Source organism: Rhinoderma darwinii, chromosome 4 (assembly GCF_050947455.1).
Source record: "Rhinoderma darwinii isolate aRhiDar2 chromosome 4, aRhiDar2.hap1, whole genome shotgun sequence".
In the NCBI taxonomy this organism is placed as follows: domain Eukaryota; kingdom Metazoa; phylum Chordata; class Amphibia; order Anura; family Rhinodermatidae; genus Rhinoderma; species Rhinoderma darwinii.
Window position 1 is genome coordinate 264,524,931 of NC_134690.1, and position 13,527 is coordinate 264,538,457.

The 13,527-nt window shown below is 42.7% G+C and overlaps 1 protein-coding gene across 3 annotated transcripts in view; it reads left to right on the top strand.

The window, feature by feature from the left end:
• Positions 1-13,527, top strand: part of LOC142759822 (protein-L-isoaspartate(D-aspartate) O-methyltransferase) — a 48,024-nt gene that overhangs the window by 25,082 nt on the left and 9,415 nt on the right. For all 3 annotated transcript variants that reach the window (XM_075862436.1, XM_075862434.1, XM_075862435.1), the window contains exons 5-6: positions 4,974-5,094; positions 13,399-13,484. In XM_075862436.1, coding sequence (XP_075718551.1) covers positions 4,974-5,094; positions 13,399-13,484 — 207 coding nt within the window. The remainder of the gene's footprint in view (positions 1-4,973; positions 5,095-13,398; positions 13,485-13,527) is intronic.

Sequence of the window (13,527 nt, forward strand, 5' to 3'; positions counted from 1 at the left end):
CCTTATTATCACATAGAGATGTAGAAGGGCAGACGATAGAAGAAGATTATTTCACAAATCGCTTTTTTTCAAAGCTGGTTTTACAAAACTCAACAGTTTCTATAACACTTCCAAAATATCTGCTCTTGAAGCAGAAATCCCAAAATATTCATCTAGGGGTATAATGGGAATTTATTTTTTGGGGTTTTCTAAAATAAGAAATTGCAGGTTCATGCAAATGGACTCTCCAGCAGATGAACTTTAGAAAATATGCAAACATGACATCCACCCCCCACCCATTCCCTCCCTCACCTTTGGAGTAAAATCAGGGGAAAAATAAAAAAGTAATGTAGAGCAAATATATTTTCAACGAATTAACTAAAATCTAATAATTCAGAACAGTGTGGTATTTTTTAAAACATGGCTCAATGCACAGGCCTGGTTGTGAGGGACATGAGGGACAGAAATATCGGGAATCTTTGCGGTGCCCGTCTTTTCTGCAGACGCGGCACTTTTTCTGGGCGTTGCTTCTGGTTGGTGTTGGGGGAATCCGACTGATGAAGTGTCTGTCAGTCAGTCGCGTGACATCCTCAGACTGGGGGCATTCTCTGGTGTCCTGAACATCAAAAATGAGGCCTTCAATAATTTTTTCCTGGAAATCCAGGTATGTGTCTCTGCCTCTGTTTTTTTTATAGAGCACAAATGAGTTGTGGATGGCCACCTGTAACAAATAAATGGCCACCTTTTTGTACCAGGTTTTAGTTTTGCGTTTTACTAAATAGGGCTGTAAAACCAGGTCGCTTAAATCCACCCCCCCCCCCCCATGTACTGTATATTCGGACACGTTCACTGGTTTGTGCTTTTCCGATGATGCCCCCCTTTCCCTCACTGCCTCTGTTCCTGCGGTATGAATCGTGCTTAGCACATACACATCTTTGCGATCCCTGAATTTGACCGCCAGCAATTCCTCAGATGCATAAGCACAGGAGTCCCCCTTTACCATGCGCTTCCCCACTAATTGCTGCGGAAAACCAATTCGGTTTGTGCGTTGTCATTGAAGTGGAGGAACCTCATTATTGTCTCATAACGAGACCTGGGCATTACTGCAGAATATACTGGGGTGGCTTGGGCGGGTCTTGTTGACCAGTAAGACCTAATGGAGGGCTTTTTGACAATACCCATATTTAGGGTGAGCCCCAAAAAATTTTTTCATTCCTGCAAATTGGTGGGCATCCAATCTCTGGCATAGGTGGATGAAGGTTTCTGCCTTATATATTGAGTGGCATATAAATTCGTTTCGTGGACAATCAGATTTAGGATGTCGTCCGTTATAAATAAATGGAAGTAATCCATTTGGACAAAATTTGTACACGGTTATGCCAGGAGTGGCAGTAAATCCGTGGATTCTAGGCCCAAAAGATGGGGCAGGTGCCCATACAAGAGCCTGGACTGGAGGGACCAGGCTGTCCCGTGCTACAGCGCTACTTGGCCCTGCACTTCCATGTTCTGCAGTTTCAACTGCATCAGGGACAACGTCCCCTGAAGATGAAGCTGAAGTGACGCGGTCATCGTCACTACCTAAAACAGGTTCCATCTCGGACGCCATCTCTGATGCGGTCTCCGACTCAGACCACAGCATGGCGTATGCCTCCTCGGCGCTAAACAACTTCCTCGCCATAACGTAACTAACACTAAACAAATTGTTTTTTGTTTTTTTTTATAAAACACACAAACTAACTGGTATATATATCTACACTACCGCTAACAAAAAAAATAAACCGCTATTGCTATATATATTATATATATATGTGGATATATATATAATTATATACTCCCTACCTGCCTATTCTAATAGAATAAAAGAAAGGTAGATAGATAGAAAAAAAGATAGATGGATAGATAGATTGTATAGATAGATAGAAATCTATCTATACAGAGAATGTTTTAGAGTGTAACTGTATTTTTTTGTAACTGTATTCTTCTGGCAGCAATTCTCCCGAGTCTCCTCTTCTCCTCAAACTGAAACAATGTTTGAGGAGAAGAAAAGAGGCAGGAGATTTACTGCCAGAAAAGTCAAAATAAAACAAATGTGGTCGCTGAGATAGGTTTTCACAGCGACCACATGTTCAGGGACCATCAGATTGGTCCCTGATACTCTGCCCAGTGCCCAGAGCTGTTGGTAACAGCGTGGGCACAGGGCTGTGTGCACGCGATCGCGTGCAAACTGTTTTATATGCAGAAATGCATGTGATCGCTGTGATTGGTTGTCACAGCGATCACATGTTCAGGGGCCAAAAGATTGGCCCCTGACATTCTGCCCAGTGCCCATGGCCACACTTGTCCATGGTCTGTGTCTGGTTTTGTACCCCTGCCAACAATTTCTTCATTTTAGTTTTCGTGATTTCAGATTACGCGTGTCTGGTGGTTTCAGAGAGAATTCATCTGTAATGAGAAGACTCTGTGTTAGTACTTACATTTCTTAATGAATCAATATTATCTGGTTACCTTTCGTTTTACGAACAATAAATAAAGGAGCCAATGCATTTTATACTAATAGACTTTCCGTAGTTGGAGCATGATGATTCCAAACATTGCTCTACATAAATAGCCACTTTCTGCTGAGTGCAGTGCAATACACCAGGGCCTGCTGTCAGCTGATGTCTCCCTCCATGTAATCCTTTTAGAGCAAGACTGCAGCATCCCTGCCAACGTGTAGTGCCAGGCATTTCACAAACAAATACTAACCTCTAGTTGTCATAGTGAAAACCTGTAGCTGTTCCCAGGTGGCTGCTCTTCAATGCCCTCCTGGTAATGCTACATTGTGCCTAATGCGTTCCACTACAGCACTTTTGTTTAATATTGTCACACCTAGCTGTGGGTTTTAATGATGGCATTTCCAAATCAAGTAAGCTTTTTTTTTTTTTTTTTTTTAATAGGCATTTCGCATATTAGAACAAAATGCAGCATTCTGATTACTGCGGTATAACCAGGAATAGAAAAAGGGATTTTAGTTTCCAAGCAGCAAAGTGTAAATTAACGTCAGGTTTCTGTAAACGTATACTCCACTAATTTAATATATACCTATGGTAAGACCAGCCCATCGATAGATGTAAAACATATGGTAATATCTAATATAGGTCACTATATACAGTTACTCCTTTCTTGGTTTACATTCGACAAAATTGACTGGTAAAAAAATTTATATTGCAAAATATATATATATATTTTTTTATTAGAGAAATGTCACACTTTGTAGCCAGTTACGATACAGCCTACCATTGAAAGAGGATTTCCAACCTAAAATTAGAAATGGCCATATTCTACTAAACAAGAAGCTCAGCATCTCCCCCTCTATAATATGTTGCCCAAATAGCATAACATAGGAGACCTGACCGATCCCCCTGACTATTTCCGATCAGGTAGATTTCATATAGAGAGAACTGAGCGGCTGTTCACAGCCATTCCCTGCTCAACGCTGATCTGTAGTGCTGGGTAGAATGTGATACATCAGATTCTCCTACATGTCAGAGACCAGGCATTTCACAGTAGCCTGGGGCGGTGAGTAAGCCACTAGACTGCCAGGTATTTGCCCCCTCTTCTAGTGTCTACTCACTAGACCACCAGGGCTAGCGTTATTAATGTCAAAAGTCCAGATCAGAACTTTTTTAAAGGAAAAACATGTTAAATCCCAGAATATAACCTTTTAGAACAAGACTTCCAATATAATCGTAGTCTATCAAACCCTACTTGCCGGATATCTTAGGAGAAAGTTAGTGAAGCGCTATATCACAGACCTTCCCCAGTGCAACCCCATTGAGTGATGCAATCGCTGCCATTTATACATATATTATGAATAGAGGTGATTTCCCTTCCTACTTTTCTAAATGGGGAAGTGAATTGGGTACTAAGCTGAATTTCCCACAGATCAGAGATACTGAAAAATACTCTCTCCTTTTCTACATGTAATGGAATCCAGGAAATTAGTTACAAACTAGTTTCACGCTGGTGCAAAACGCCAGACCTACTGCATCAGATAGATGCTAAACAATCCCCAGTTAGCCAGAAATGCAATACCAATATAGGGAACACCTCACACGTGAAACACAACCCTACTGATGTTTCAATACCAAAATCCATTTGAACCAAGAACTGATTCTTTAAAATTTAGACACATGATATAACATTTTGGACCATCAATCCGCTATACCCCATTTGGTTAATGCGTCTAAAATATAAATCCCTTAGAATTGGAAGGAAAATACAAAACACTCTATGAAAGAATGGATCGCGGAAATAAACACAAAAAGATCCTTTAAGAAAATTAGGTGGACCAGGAGTCAAATGTTTAACCATTATATGGAAATCTGGGGCAAATGGATTAATTTTATAATATCAAATAAGACTAGATGAATATCTTCTATAAATATTTATATTTCCTGATGAATGGGTTGAGCTGCAGTACCAGGCTGGAGCACGGTGCCCCTTCAGTCAGTTGATCGGCAGGAATGCTGGGAGTTGGGCCCCCACCGATCTAATATTGATGGCTAATCCTCAGGATAGGTAATATCATTTTCATTTCTGACCATGGAATATGCCTAACGTTTTGACAGGAAATGAAAGAAACCAAAGGATGGCCTCTGACTCCAAAGTACTGTATTTTTACGGAAAACCGGACCATTCTTCAGTTACAGCAGACGTTTTTGAAAACTGTTTCCTGACGATTCCTTGCAACTCATCAACTTGATCCAGTCTGTTTCTGCAGTCTGTAGTCTACAGTCCGTAGATAAATTGTAGTTCTTGTCAATGCTGTCAGTGACCACTAAGGACATTTTCTTTTGTCCCTCTACTACCATTCAGCAGCTGACTATAACTTGAGCTTGAAGTAGGAATGATTCAACTACTCACGGTTTAGGAGCATGTGAGCCTCCAAATTGGAAGTTTCATGAAATTGAATGTACGCTACATTATTTTCCCCAAAAATTTTCCTATTTTAGGTTGGAGCCAAGGGCAGAGTTGTAGGAATTGATCACATAAAGGAGTTAGTAGATGAGTCTATAAATAATGTGAAAAAGGATGATCCATCATTACTGTCTTCTGGTCGAGTGAATCTCTTAGGTAAGTGGCGTCTACGTTATCAGTTTATGGACGTAAGTGATATTTCAAATGCATATATAAATGAGGAGGTTAGTGTTTATGATGTGCTCAACAGCTGCCGGAGGGCATATAGTCTCACCAATGATGGTACTGGCTGTAAAATTCATGTTTTTCAATCCTAGATTAGATAACCAGGTGGTGTTTTACATCCATATTTAATGGAGATGGGCTGTCTAATGTGTCAGCCACCTCTTTACTGCATTATTACACACGGTCTACCAAATGTTAGTATGCATTGGTTTAATAGCTACAACTTTTTTCTTGGCTATCTAGGCATCTTTTTATTTATTTTTGATCTCCAAACCGTTTTTATAGAAATACTCTTTGCTCTTAGAAATGGTCTTCACGGCGTCCTAGTGGTCATGTGGTAAAATTGCAGGGATACTGCACAATACATGTCAACAGAGTTACAGGACCTAGTCAGAGATGACAATGAGCAAACAGTAAACGAAAAATCAAAAAGCGAATAGTCTAATGACGCCTATACACATTAGATGAAAGTCGGTCAAATGCACTGATTTCGGAGAGACTGCGCTATTGGTTCCGTCAAAACAACGGAATCCTGTCACAATGGTGACCAACGGAAAATGATGAGGGAAACGGAAGCTAAGGATTCAGGTTGCCTTTCGGTTGAGGGGTTAACCTGATGGAAACCTCAGACGGAACCCCTCAATGGAAGTGCAACGTTGATGTTAACAGGCCCTAACTACACCAAATGTATAATGTTTTTGTTATGTTTTACTACATTTGTATAATAAAAACCCTTTTTTTTTTATTATTATGCTGTTGACAGAGCTGTATGAGGGCTTGTTTTATGTGGGGGGACTTGTAGTTTTCAATGGTACCATTTTTGGGTACATTCGACTTTTTGACTACCTATTTATTTCTGATTTTGGGAGGCGAGATGAATAGAGAACAGCTATTCTGGCATTTGTTTTTCTTTTTGCCGTTCACTGTGCTGGATAAATGACATTCATTTTAAAATACAGGTTGTTACGAATGTAGTGATACCAGCTAAGTGTCGTTTTTTTTTTGTTTTTTTTTTAATTAAAACCTGGTGTATGGAAAAAATATATATTTCTTTATTTTTCTGTAAACTCAATTAGGTGCCATGGTAAGAATTGACCGCGACATCTGAGGGGTTAAATGATGGGGTCGTGGGTTGAAATAAAAATGAAAACAACCCCTAATTAAGATGTCATAAATAGGTCTATATTACCCCCTCCCCCCTGGGGTCATCTAAAGCTATACAGGGACAGGAGAAGGATAACCGATATCCTCCTCTCCCTTCTGGCTGTCTGCATGTCCCCCGCTGCCCCCCCTCCTCCACACAAGCTGAAGTGAAAGCTGTAAGTACAGTATATGTAGCTCCCACTACAAACTGCTCTAGCTAGAATGTGGCTAGATCCGCAATCCCAGACTCCTTTTAAAGTCAAATTTAGAGTTTTTAGAAAAGAAGCTGCTTGTACAGTTACATAGCCCAAGCTATGGTTTTGCTAAACTGTAAGGACATTTCCTATTCGGCCAACTGCTATTCCTAAGGACTCCCCCATACACGTGTATGCATGGTTTGGCTGAATCTGCATGTGTTTCAAATAGGGAGAGAGCTGCTGCCAGACTAACTTCTTGAGAACAAAAGGGTCGGGCGTGTTAAAATTCATGTGCCGTCGGGGGAGACTGGGGACGCCGCCATACACATTAGATGGTCGGCCGAAATCGGCATACATCTAATGTGTATGGCCAGCTAAAGGAGGTTAATGGGCCCTGAACTCTTGGTTGAATGTGATCAGGACAACAGATTTACTGCTTCTGGATGTAAAAAAGGATCTCACCCCTTTGACTATACATTATATAGTTGGCATTAAAATATATAAAATGTTGGGGGCGTGGCCTAGCGGCGTATGTGAGAAGACGCAGGAACCGGAGCTCCCGCTGCCGATATCCTGGAAATCATCCTGAGACTCCACTATACTAACGCGGACATACCTGTGGTGAAAGAGGAGACAGCGGTGATCCTGCAGGCATAATTCTGGATCTGACGGAGGCTGTTATGACCCGGTCCAGGAAATCTAAGGCGGCAGAGGACGGTGAGCTGGGGCTGCAAGATGGCGCCGACATGTGCTCGCATGCAGAGAGCAGGGATGTGAGAGGGGCGGCGGCATCCAGGCTGGAACGCTTTGCCAGGAAGGCCCCTATGAAACCTGAGGCAGATGGAGGGAAGGAGCAGGCTGGCCGCACAGGCTCGAGATATGAGCCGCTGCGAGCGCAGATGGAGTCAGAGGAGGAGGAGGAAAATGGAGGAGACGCTTCAAGCAGTTCAGGAGGAGGATTAGATGGCGGCACGCAGAGATTGGACAAGCCTGGCCCCACGCTGGCAGATGTTTTTTCGGCGGTAAGCCTGAGTAATACTACGCTGGCTAAGCTTACCTGCCAGGTGGGGGGAATTAAGGAGGATTTGTCTATCATACGCCATGATTTACAGAAGGTGTCAGAGCGCACAACAGCGATGGAGGGTCGAGTCAGCGACTTAGAGGATGGAATGCTGCCCATGAGAAGAGATGTAAATGCAGTGGCAGAGGATGTAAAGTATCTCTTATCAAAAGCTGATGATTTGGAGAATCGTTTAAGACGAAATAATGTGAGAATGGTGGGAATACCTGAAAAAGTGGAAGGGTCCAATCCGGATTCCTTTTTTGAAAAATGTCTTTTGGAGGTTTTTGGAAAAGAGTCGCTGACCCCATTATTTGCAGTGGAAAGAGCTCATAGAGTACCCACGCGTCCTGGTCCACCAGGGCGGCCACCGCGACCTGTTTTGGTAAAGCTGCTCCATTATAAAGATAGAGATATAATTCTTCGACAGTCCCGGGAAAGGCAAGATATTCGGGTGAACGGTGTGAAGGTGTCATTTTATCCGGATTTCTCTGCAGAAGTTCAGAAGCGGAGGATGCAATTTCTGGACATAAAAAGGCGGCTGAGGAACCATCGGGTTCAGTATTCCATGCTGTATCCTGCAAAGCTTCGGGTGGCTGCGTTGGGATCCGTGCAATTCTTTGAGAATCCGAAAGATGCACTAAGATGGCTGGACAGTCATGAAGATCGCTTACGGCAGGATCGAGAGGAAGCGGCGGCGTGATCAACAGGCGGATGGTTGAAGAGGGGACTCTGCTATGAAAGGAGGAAGATGAGTTACATGAGGGCATAAGGCCTTGTTTTTATGCATTTATATGTTGGTCTAAGGTTGGGCTGAAGTCCATATGTCATTGATGGTTGGAGGGGTGGAAAGTGCTGTCAGTTCAAGGGCAGAATGGGATATTGGAGTCATAAAAATACTAATTGTTTATTGCGGAGGAGGTAGCGGGAGGTTCTTGGTTCTGAAGGTTAAAACTGTAGGGAAACAGAATGTGTCTCTACGAAGTGAGTGGGAAGCTGTATGGTCAAAGTGGTGAAGTTTTCTTCGCCAGCCTGAGCCCTTTTAGGAGGGTATGTTTATGGAAAGTTGGGGGGATTAGGGTGGGGGGAGGGGAAAGGTTTTGGAGGGAAAGGGAGTTTGAATTGGGGGTAGGGTAAATTTGTTGTCCTGGAATGTGAGAGGTATGGGGGAGGTAGCTAAAAGGCGAGCTATATTTGATTACCTGAAAGGGCAGTCCGCTGGAGTGATGGGCTTGCAGGAAACCCATCTTACTGCTGATACGGTGCAACAGGTGCATAGGGTGTGGATACGGCACAGCTTCCATTCCTTTCATTCTACATACTCGAGGGGGGTTAGCCTCCTAATTCATAGAGATGTGCCGTTTAGCTGTTTGTATTCCTTTAAGGATAGGGAAGGTAGATATGTCGGGGTGCATTGTAAATTGTTTAACTGGGAATGTATAATTGTGGTGATGTATGTGCCTCCCCCGTACTCTGGTCCCAATACGAGAGGTGTTGGAGAAACTGGCTGGATGGCCTATGATACCGACCATATTGATGGGAGACTTTAACAACATAATGTAATGGATAAAGGGTGGGATAAATTTCCAAATGGGGGGGGGGGGGGGAGATGTTTGTCTGACGAGGTTTGGTAAATACATAATGGAAGTTGGGCTCACGGATATCTGGCGGGCAAAATGGCCTTCTACTACACAATACTCGTGTGTATCATCTACATATGGATCACTGTCCCGAATAGACCTAATGTTTAATAATGGAATGTGTGGAAGGGGTGGAATATTTACCGCGATCGCTGTCTGATCACTCTCCAATGTTGAAGCTCCGAACTGGTTTACAGACAGGGGGGTTGAGAATGCACTGGAGGCTCAACCCGTTTTGGATACGCTTGGTGGGAGAGGAGACCATAACTATGAGCCTGAGAGAATACTTCGAATTTAATAAGGATACGGTCCCTACAGATATTCTATGGGATGCTATGAAAGCGAATATAAGAGGGGTGTATATAAGGGAGATCACACACATAAAAACTAAGACAAGGCAGGTGGGTCAACATTTGACAGACCGGGTGACAATAACAGAGCTAAGTCACATTACCAATAACACTCCGGAAACCTTAGCCCAATGGAAGGCTGCTCAAAAATTGCTTAAGGAACACCAGCTGGAGCAGGCAGCTAATAAAAGATTGTTTTTGCAACAAAAATATTATGAGGGTGAAATGACGGGCAGATTATTAGCAAATATCGCACGGCCGGAGCGGGAGAGTGCGTTCATCCAACAGCTACAGACAGCAAATGGGACTATGGTGGGGGAAACAGGGGATATATTAGGTGTGCTGACATCATTTTATAAGGAACTATATCGCACTAAGGTGGACTATCCGGAGGACCTTCTGTCAGAATATCTGGCAGAAATGACATGGGTTACCTTGGGGGAGGAAGAGAGGGAGGGGTTGGAGGAGTCAATTACTTTAGAGGAAATGCAGGAAGCGGTGAGTTCTATGGCAAATGAAAAGGCTCCAGGGATAGATGGTATACCCACTGAATTGTATAAAACATATGGAGATACGGTTCTGCCAGAGTTGCTGGAGGTTTTTCCAGGATAGTTTCGCCAGAGGGCGCTTACCGCAGACAATGTATGAAGCTGCTATAGTTGTAATTCCTAAAGAAGGGAAAGATCAGACGCAACCTGACTCTTACAGACCGATATCTCTGTTAACCGCGGACGTTAAAATTTTAGCCAAAATACTAGCTAACAAATTGTCGCGAGTAGTGACTAAAATAGTAGGGACGGACCAATCGGGATTTATGCCATCACGTTCTACAGCAGTTAACTTACGTAGACTTTTCTTAAATTTGCAGACAGACGCTCCGGAGGCGCGGTGTAGAGCAGTGTTGTCTTTGGACGCCGCCAAGGCGTTTGATAGTGTGGAATGGGGCTACTTGTGGGCTGTACTGGAGCGGATTGGCTTTGGAAGGAACTTTATAAAATGGGTACAACTATTTTATATAGGGAGCCGGTAGCTAGGGTCAGAGCAAATGGAAGAATGTCGGACTCTTTTAGGCTGGAGAGGGGGACGCGACAGGGATGCCCGCTTTCCCCGTTGCTGTTTGCACTAGCGATTGAACCCCTAGCAAATATGGTAAGACAACATCCGGGGATAGAAGGGTTTCGTTGTGGGGAGCTGGAGGAGCGTATAGCACTATACGCGGACGATATACTGTTGTTCCTGGGGGAGATAGATCATTCATTGCCAGTGATAATGACGGTATTGGAGAGGTTTGGCAGATTCTCAGGGTTAAAAATTAATTGGAGCAAGTCGGTGTTGTTACCACTCCAGCCAGTAGATACGCCATTGATGGTTGGAGGAATTGAAGTTCCGTGTGTACGGAAGTTTAAATATCTGGGAATTACGGTATCCGCAAGGGTGCAGGACTTTGTCGAGTTGAACATGATACCATTAATGAATAAGTTAACAGATAGGACCAAAGTATGGCTTGGGTTACCGCTGTCAGCACTGGGACGAGCAAATCTCATCAAAATGATTCTGATGCCCCAGGTTCTCTATATTGTGCACAATGCCCCAGTGTGGTTGCCTAAATATTGGTTTAGGAGAATACATAATTTGTTTAGGGACTTGGTGTGGAAAAGGGGACTCTAGTGGGAAATTGGTGTACTATATGGGCCAGAGAACGGATTTATTAGAGGCCATGGAGTCGCATAAATTACGGAGGGAGGCGAGAGGGAAACCGACTCTACTATTACTACATAAAGTTTGGTGGGAAAGTAAGAAGATATTGGATTACAGGATGCTCCAATTATATGCCCTTATGTGGTAATCCATATCTATGGGAATTTAATATTTTGGAAGGATTTCAGGATTGGGAACAAGCAGGGATCAGATATGTGCACCAGTTATACGAGGGAGGGACTTTCAAGCTTTTTGCACAATTACAGGAAGAGTATGGACTCTCACATTGGCGGTTTTACCAATATCTTCAGCTAAGGCATGCGACGCAGGCACAAGAGAGGCTGGTGGACTTGAGTTGCTCCACTATGGGAGGGATGGAAAGGGTGCTGGGGGCACAGGACACTAAGGGGATTATTTCGGTGCTATATAGTATTATACTCGCCAAATTCCTGGGAGATCCGCTTGTGGAGATTAGACGTAAATGGGAAGAGGACGTAGGGACTAGCGGATGAAGAATGGGAGGAAATACTTGGATCGCCCAAAATAATCTCTATTAGTGTAGCGCACAGAAGGTCACAACTCTTTCTGCTGCATAGGGTGTATAGGACACCTAAGGTGTTATGGCAAATGCGAATTAGAACAACAAAAGAGTGTCCCAGATGTATGTTTGATGGGGCGGACATAAAACATATGTTTTGGAGCTGTCCGATGCTAAATGTATATTGGAAAGCAGTTCAAGGAATGGTATCTAGAGTATATGGTAGAGATTTCCCACTGGAACCTAAGATCTTTTTATTGGGTTGTATGGGGGAGGAAGGAGGGGATGGAGTGGAATTATTGCCTATCAAAAAAGTTATGTATCACGCTAGGAAATTAATTGCAAAATATTGGCTGCAGGCGGATCCCCCGGAGGTGTCTGAGCTGGTTGGATATGTTAACCACACGGTATCACTGGAACACCGAATATATTTGAAAAGAGGGGCAATCCATAAGTATGAGAAGCAATGGAGTAAATGGGTAAACACCTATAGTAATGTGACACATTAGATGAGATTTGAAGGTGGGCTGACGCATTTACATGTTCAAAGAATGGCGGGATCGCTGTTTGGAATACAGGAAGGATGGAGGAGGTGGAGGGGTTTGGCAAATCAGGGAACAGAGGAGGTACTGCGAGGAGGGGGGGAGTTTGGTTGTTAGGGTTAGGGAGGGGGAGGTATATGAAGGTACAATTAAAAAATTATGAAATGCAAAGTGTAATGTAATTGCAGGAACTTTGTACTAAACACACGATGTTATGATGTTGCTTTGTTTTTCTCCTGTTGAGTGCTTCCTTTGTACTTTATCAGAAATGCAAAAGATGTATAACATGTTGTATTCTCAATAAAAACTTGTCTGATTTAAAAAAAAAAAATATAAAATGTTAATGTCATTTATACTACACAGTGAATTCTGTAAAAACAAACTTCAAGAAACAATTGCATGATTGCTTTTCGTTTTTCTTTTCTATTCCCCCACCAAAAAAAATGTACAATGGTTTTTTAGATGCATTATATGTACCCCAAAATGGTGGCATCAAAAATACAACTCCTCCTGCAGAAACATTTTCAGGGTATGTTCACACGTAAATAAAGTGACTTAAAATTATGGAGCTTTTGAGGCGTTTTTCATGGTGTCGATGGAAAATAAGCTCCATAAATGCCTCAAGAAGTGACATGCTACTACTTTGTACGAGGCGGTTTTTTGTTTCAGCAGTGTAAAAATAAGCCTTGTAAACAGCACAGTGTATTTCTCATTGCAATCCATGGGAAACTGTGCAGGCTTATTTCAAGTTTATTTTGGAACGTAAAACGAGGCTTTTCTGCTCCAAAATCGGCCTGAAAATAAGCCATGTGAACATACGCTGTAGGTATGGCTCTCAGAATGCAGTAACGAGAAAACTAAAAAAAAATAAAAAATCGCAATGTGTTCTCAAGGCCAAAAATAGCTGCGGAATTAAGTTTACCAAAAGTAACCAGTGCTCCTAAAACATGGTGCAGTGTTGATACAAAGTATATTAGAAAGAAAATTACCTTTTATTACCTCCAATTAATTGGAAACATCCCTCTTAAATGTTTATGTATTAATGAAAATCTTTTCTGTGTACTTAGTTGGGGATGGTCGCATGGGTCATCCTGAAGAAGCACCATATGATGCTATTCACGTTGGAGCTGCCGCACCGGTTGTGCCACAAGCTGTACGTATTTGGTTTTCCTTTTGTCCTGTTTTCTGTCACGAAG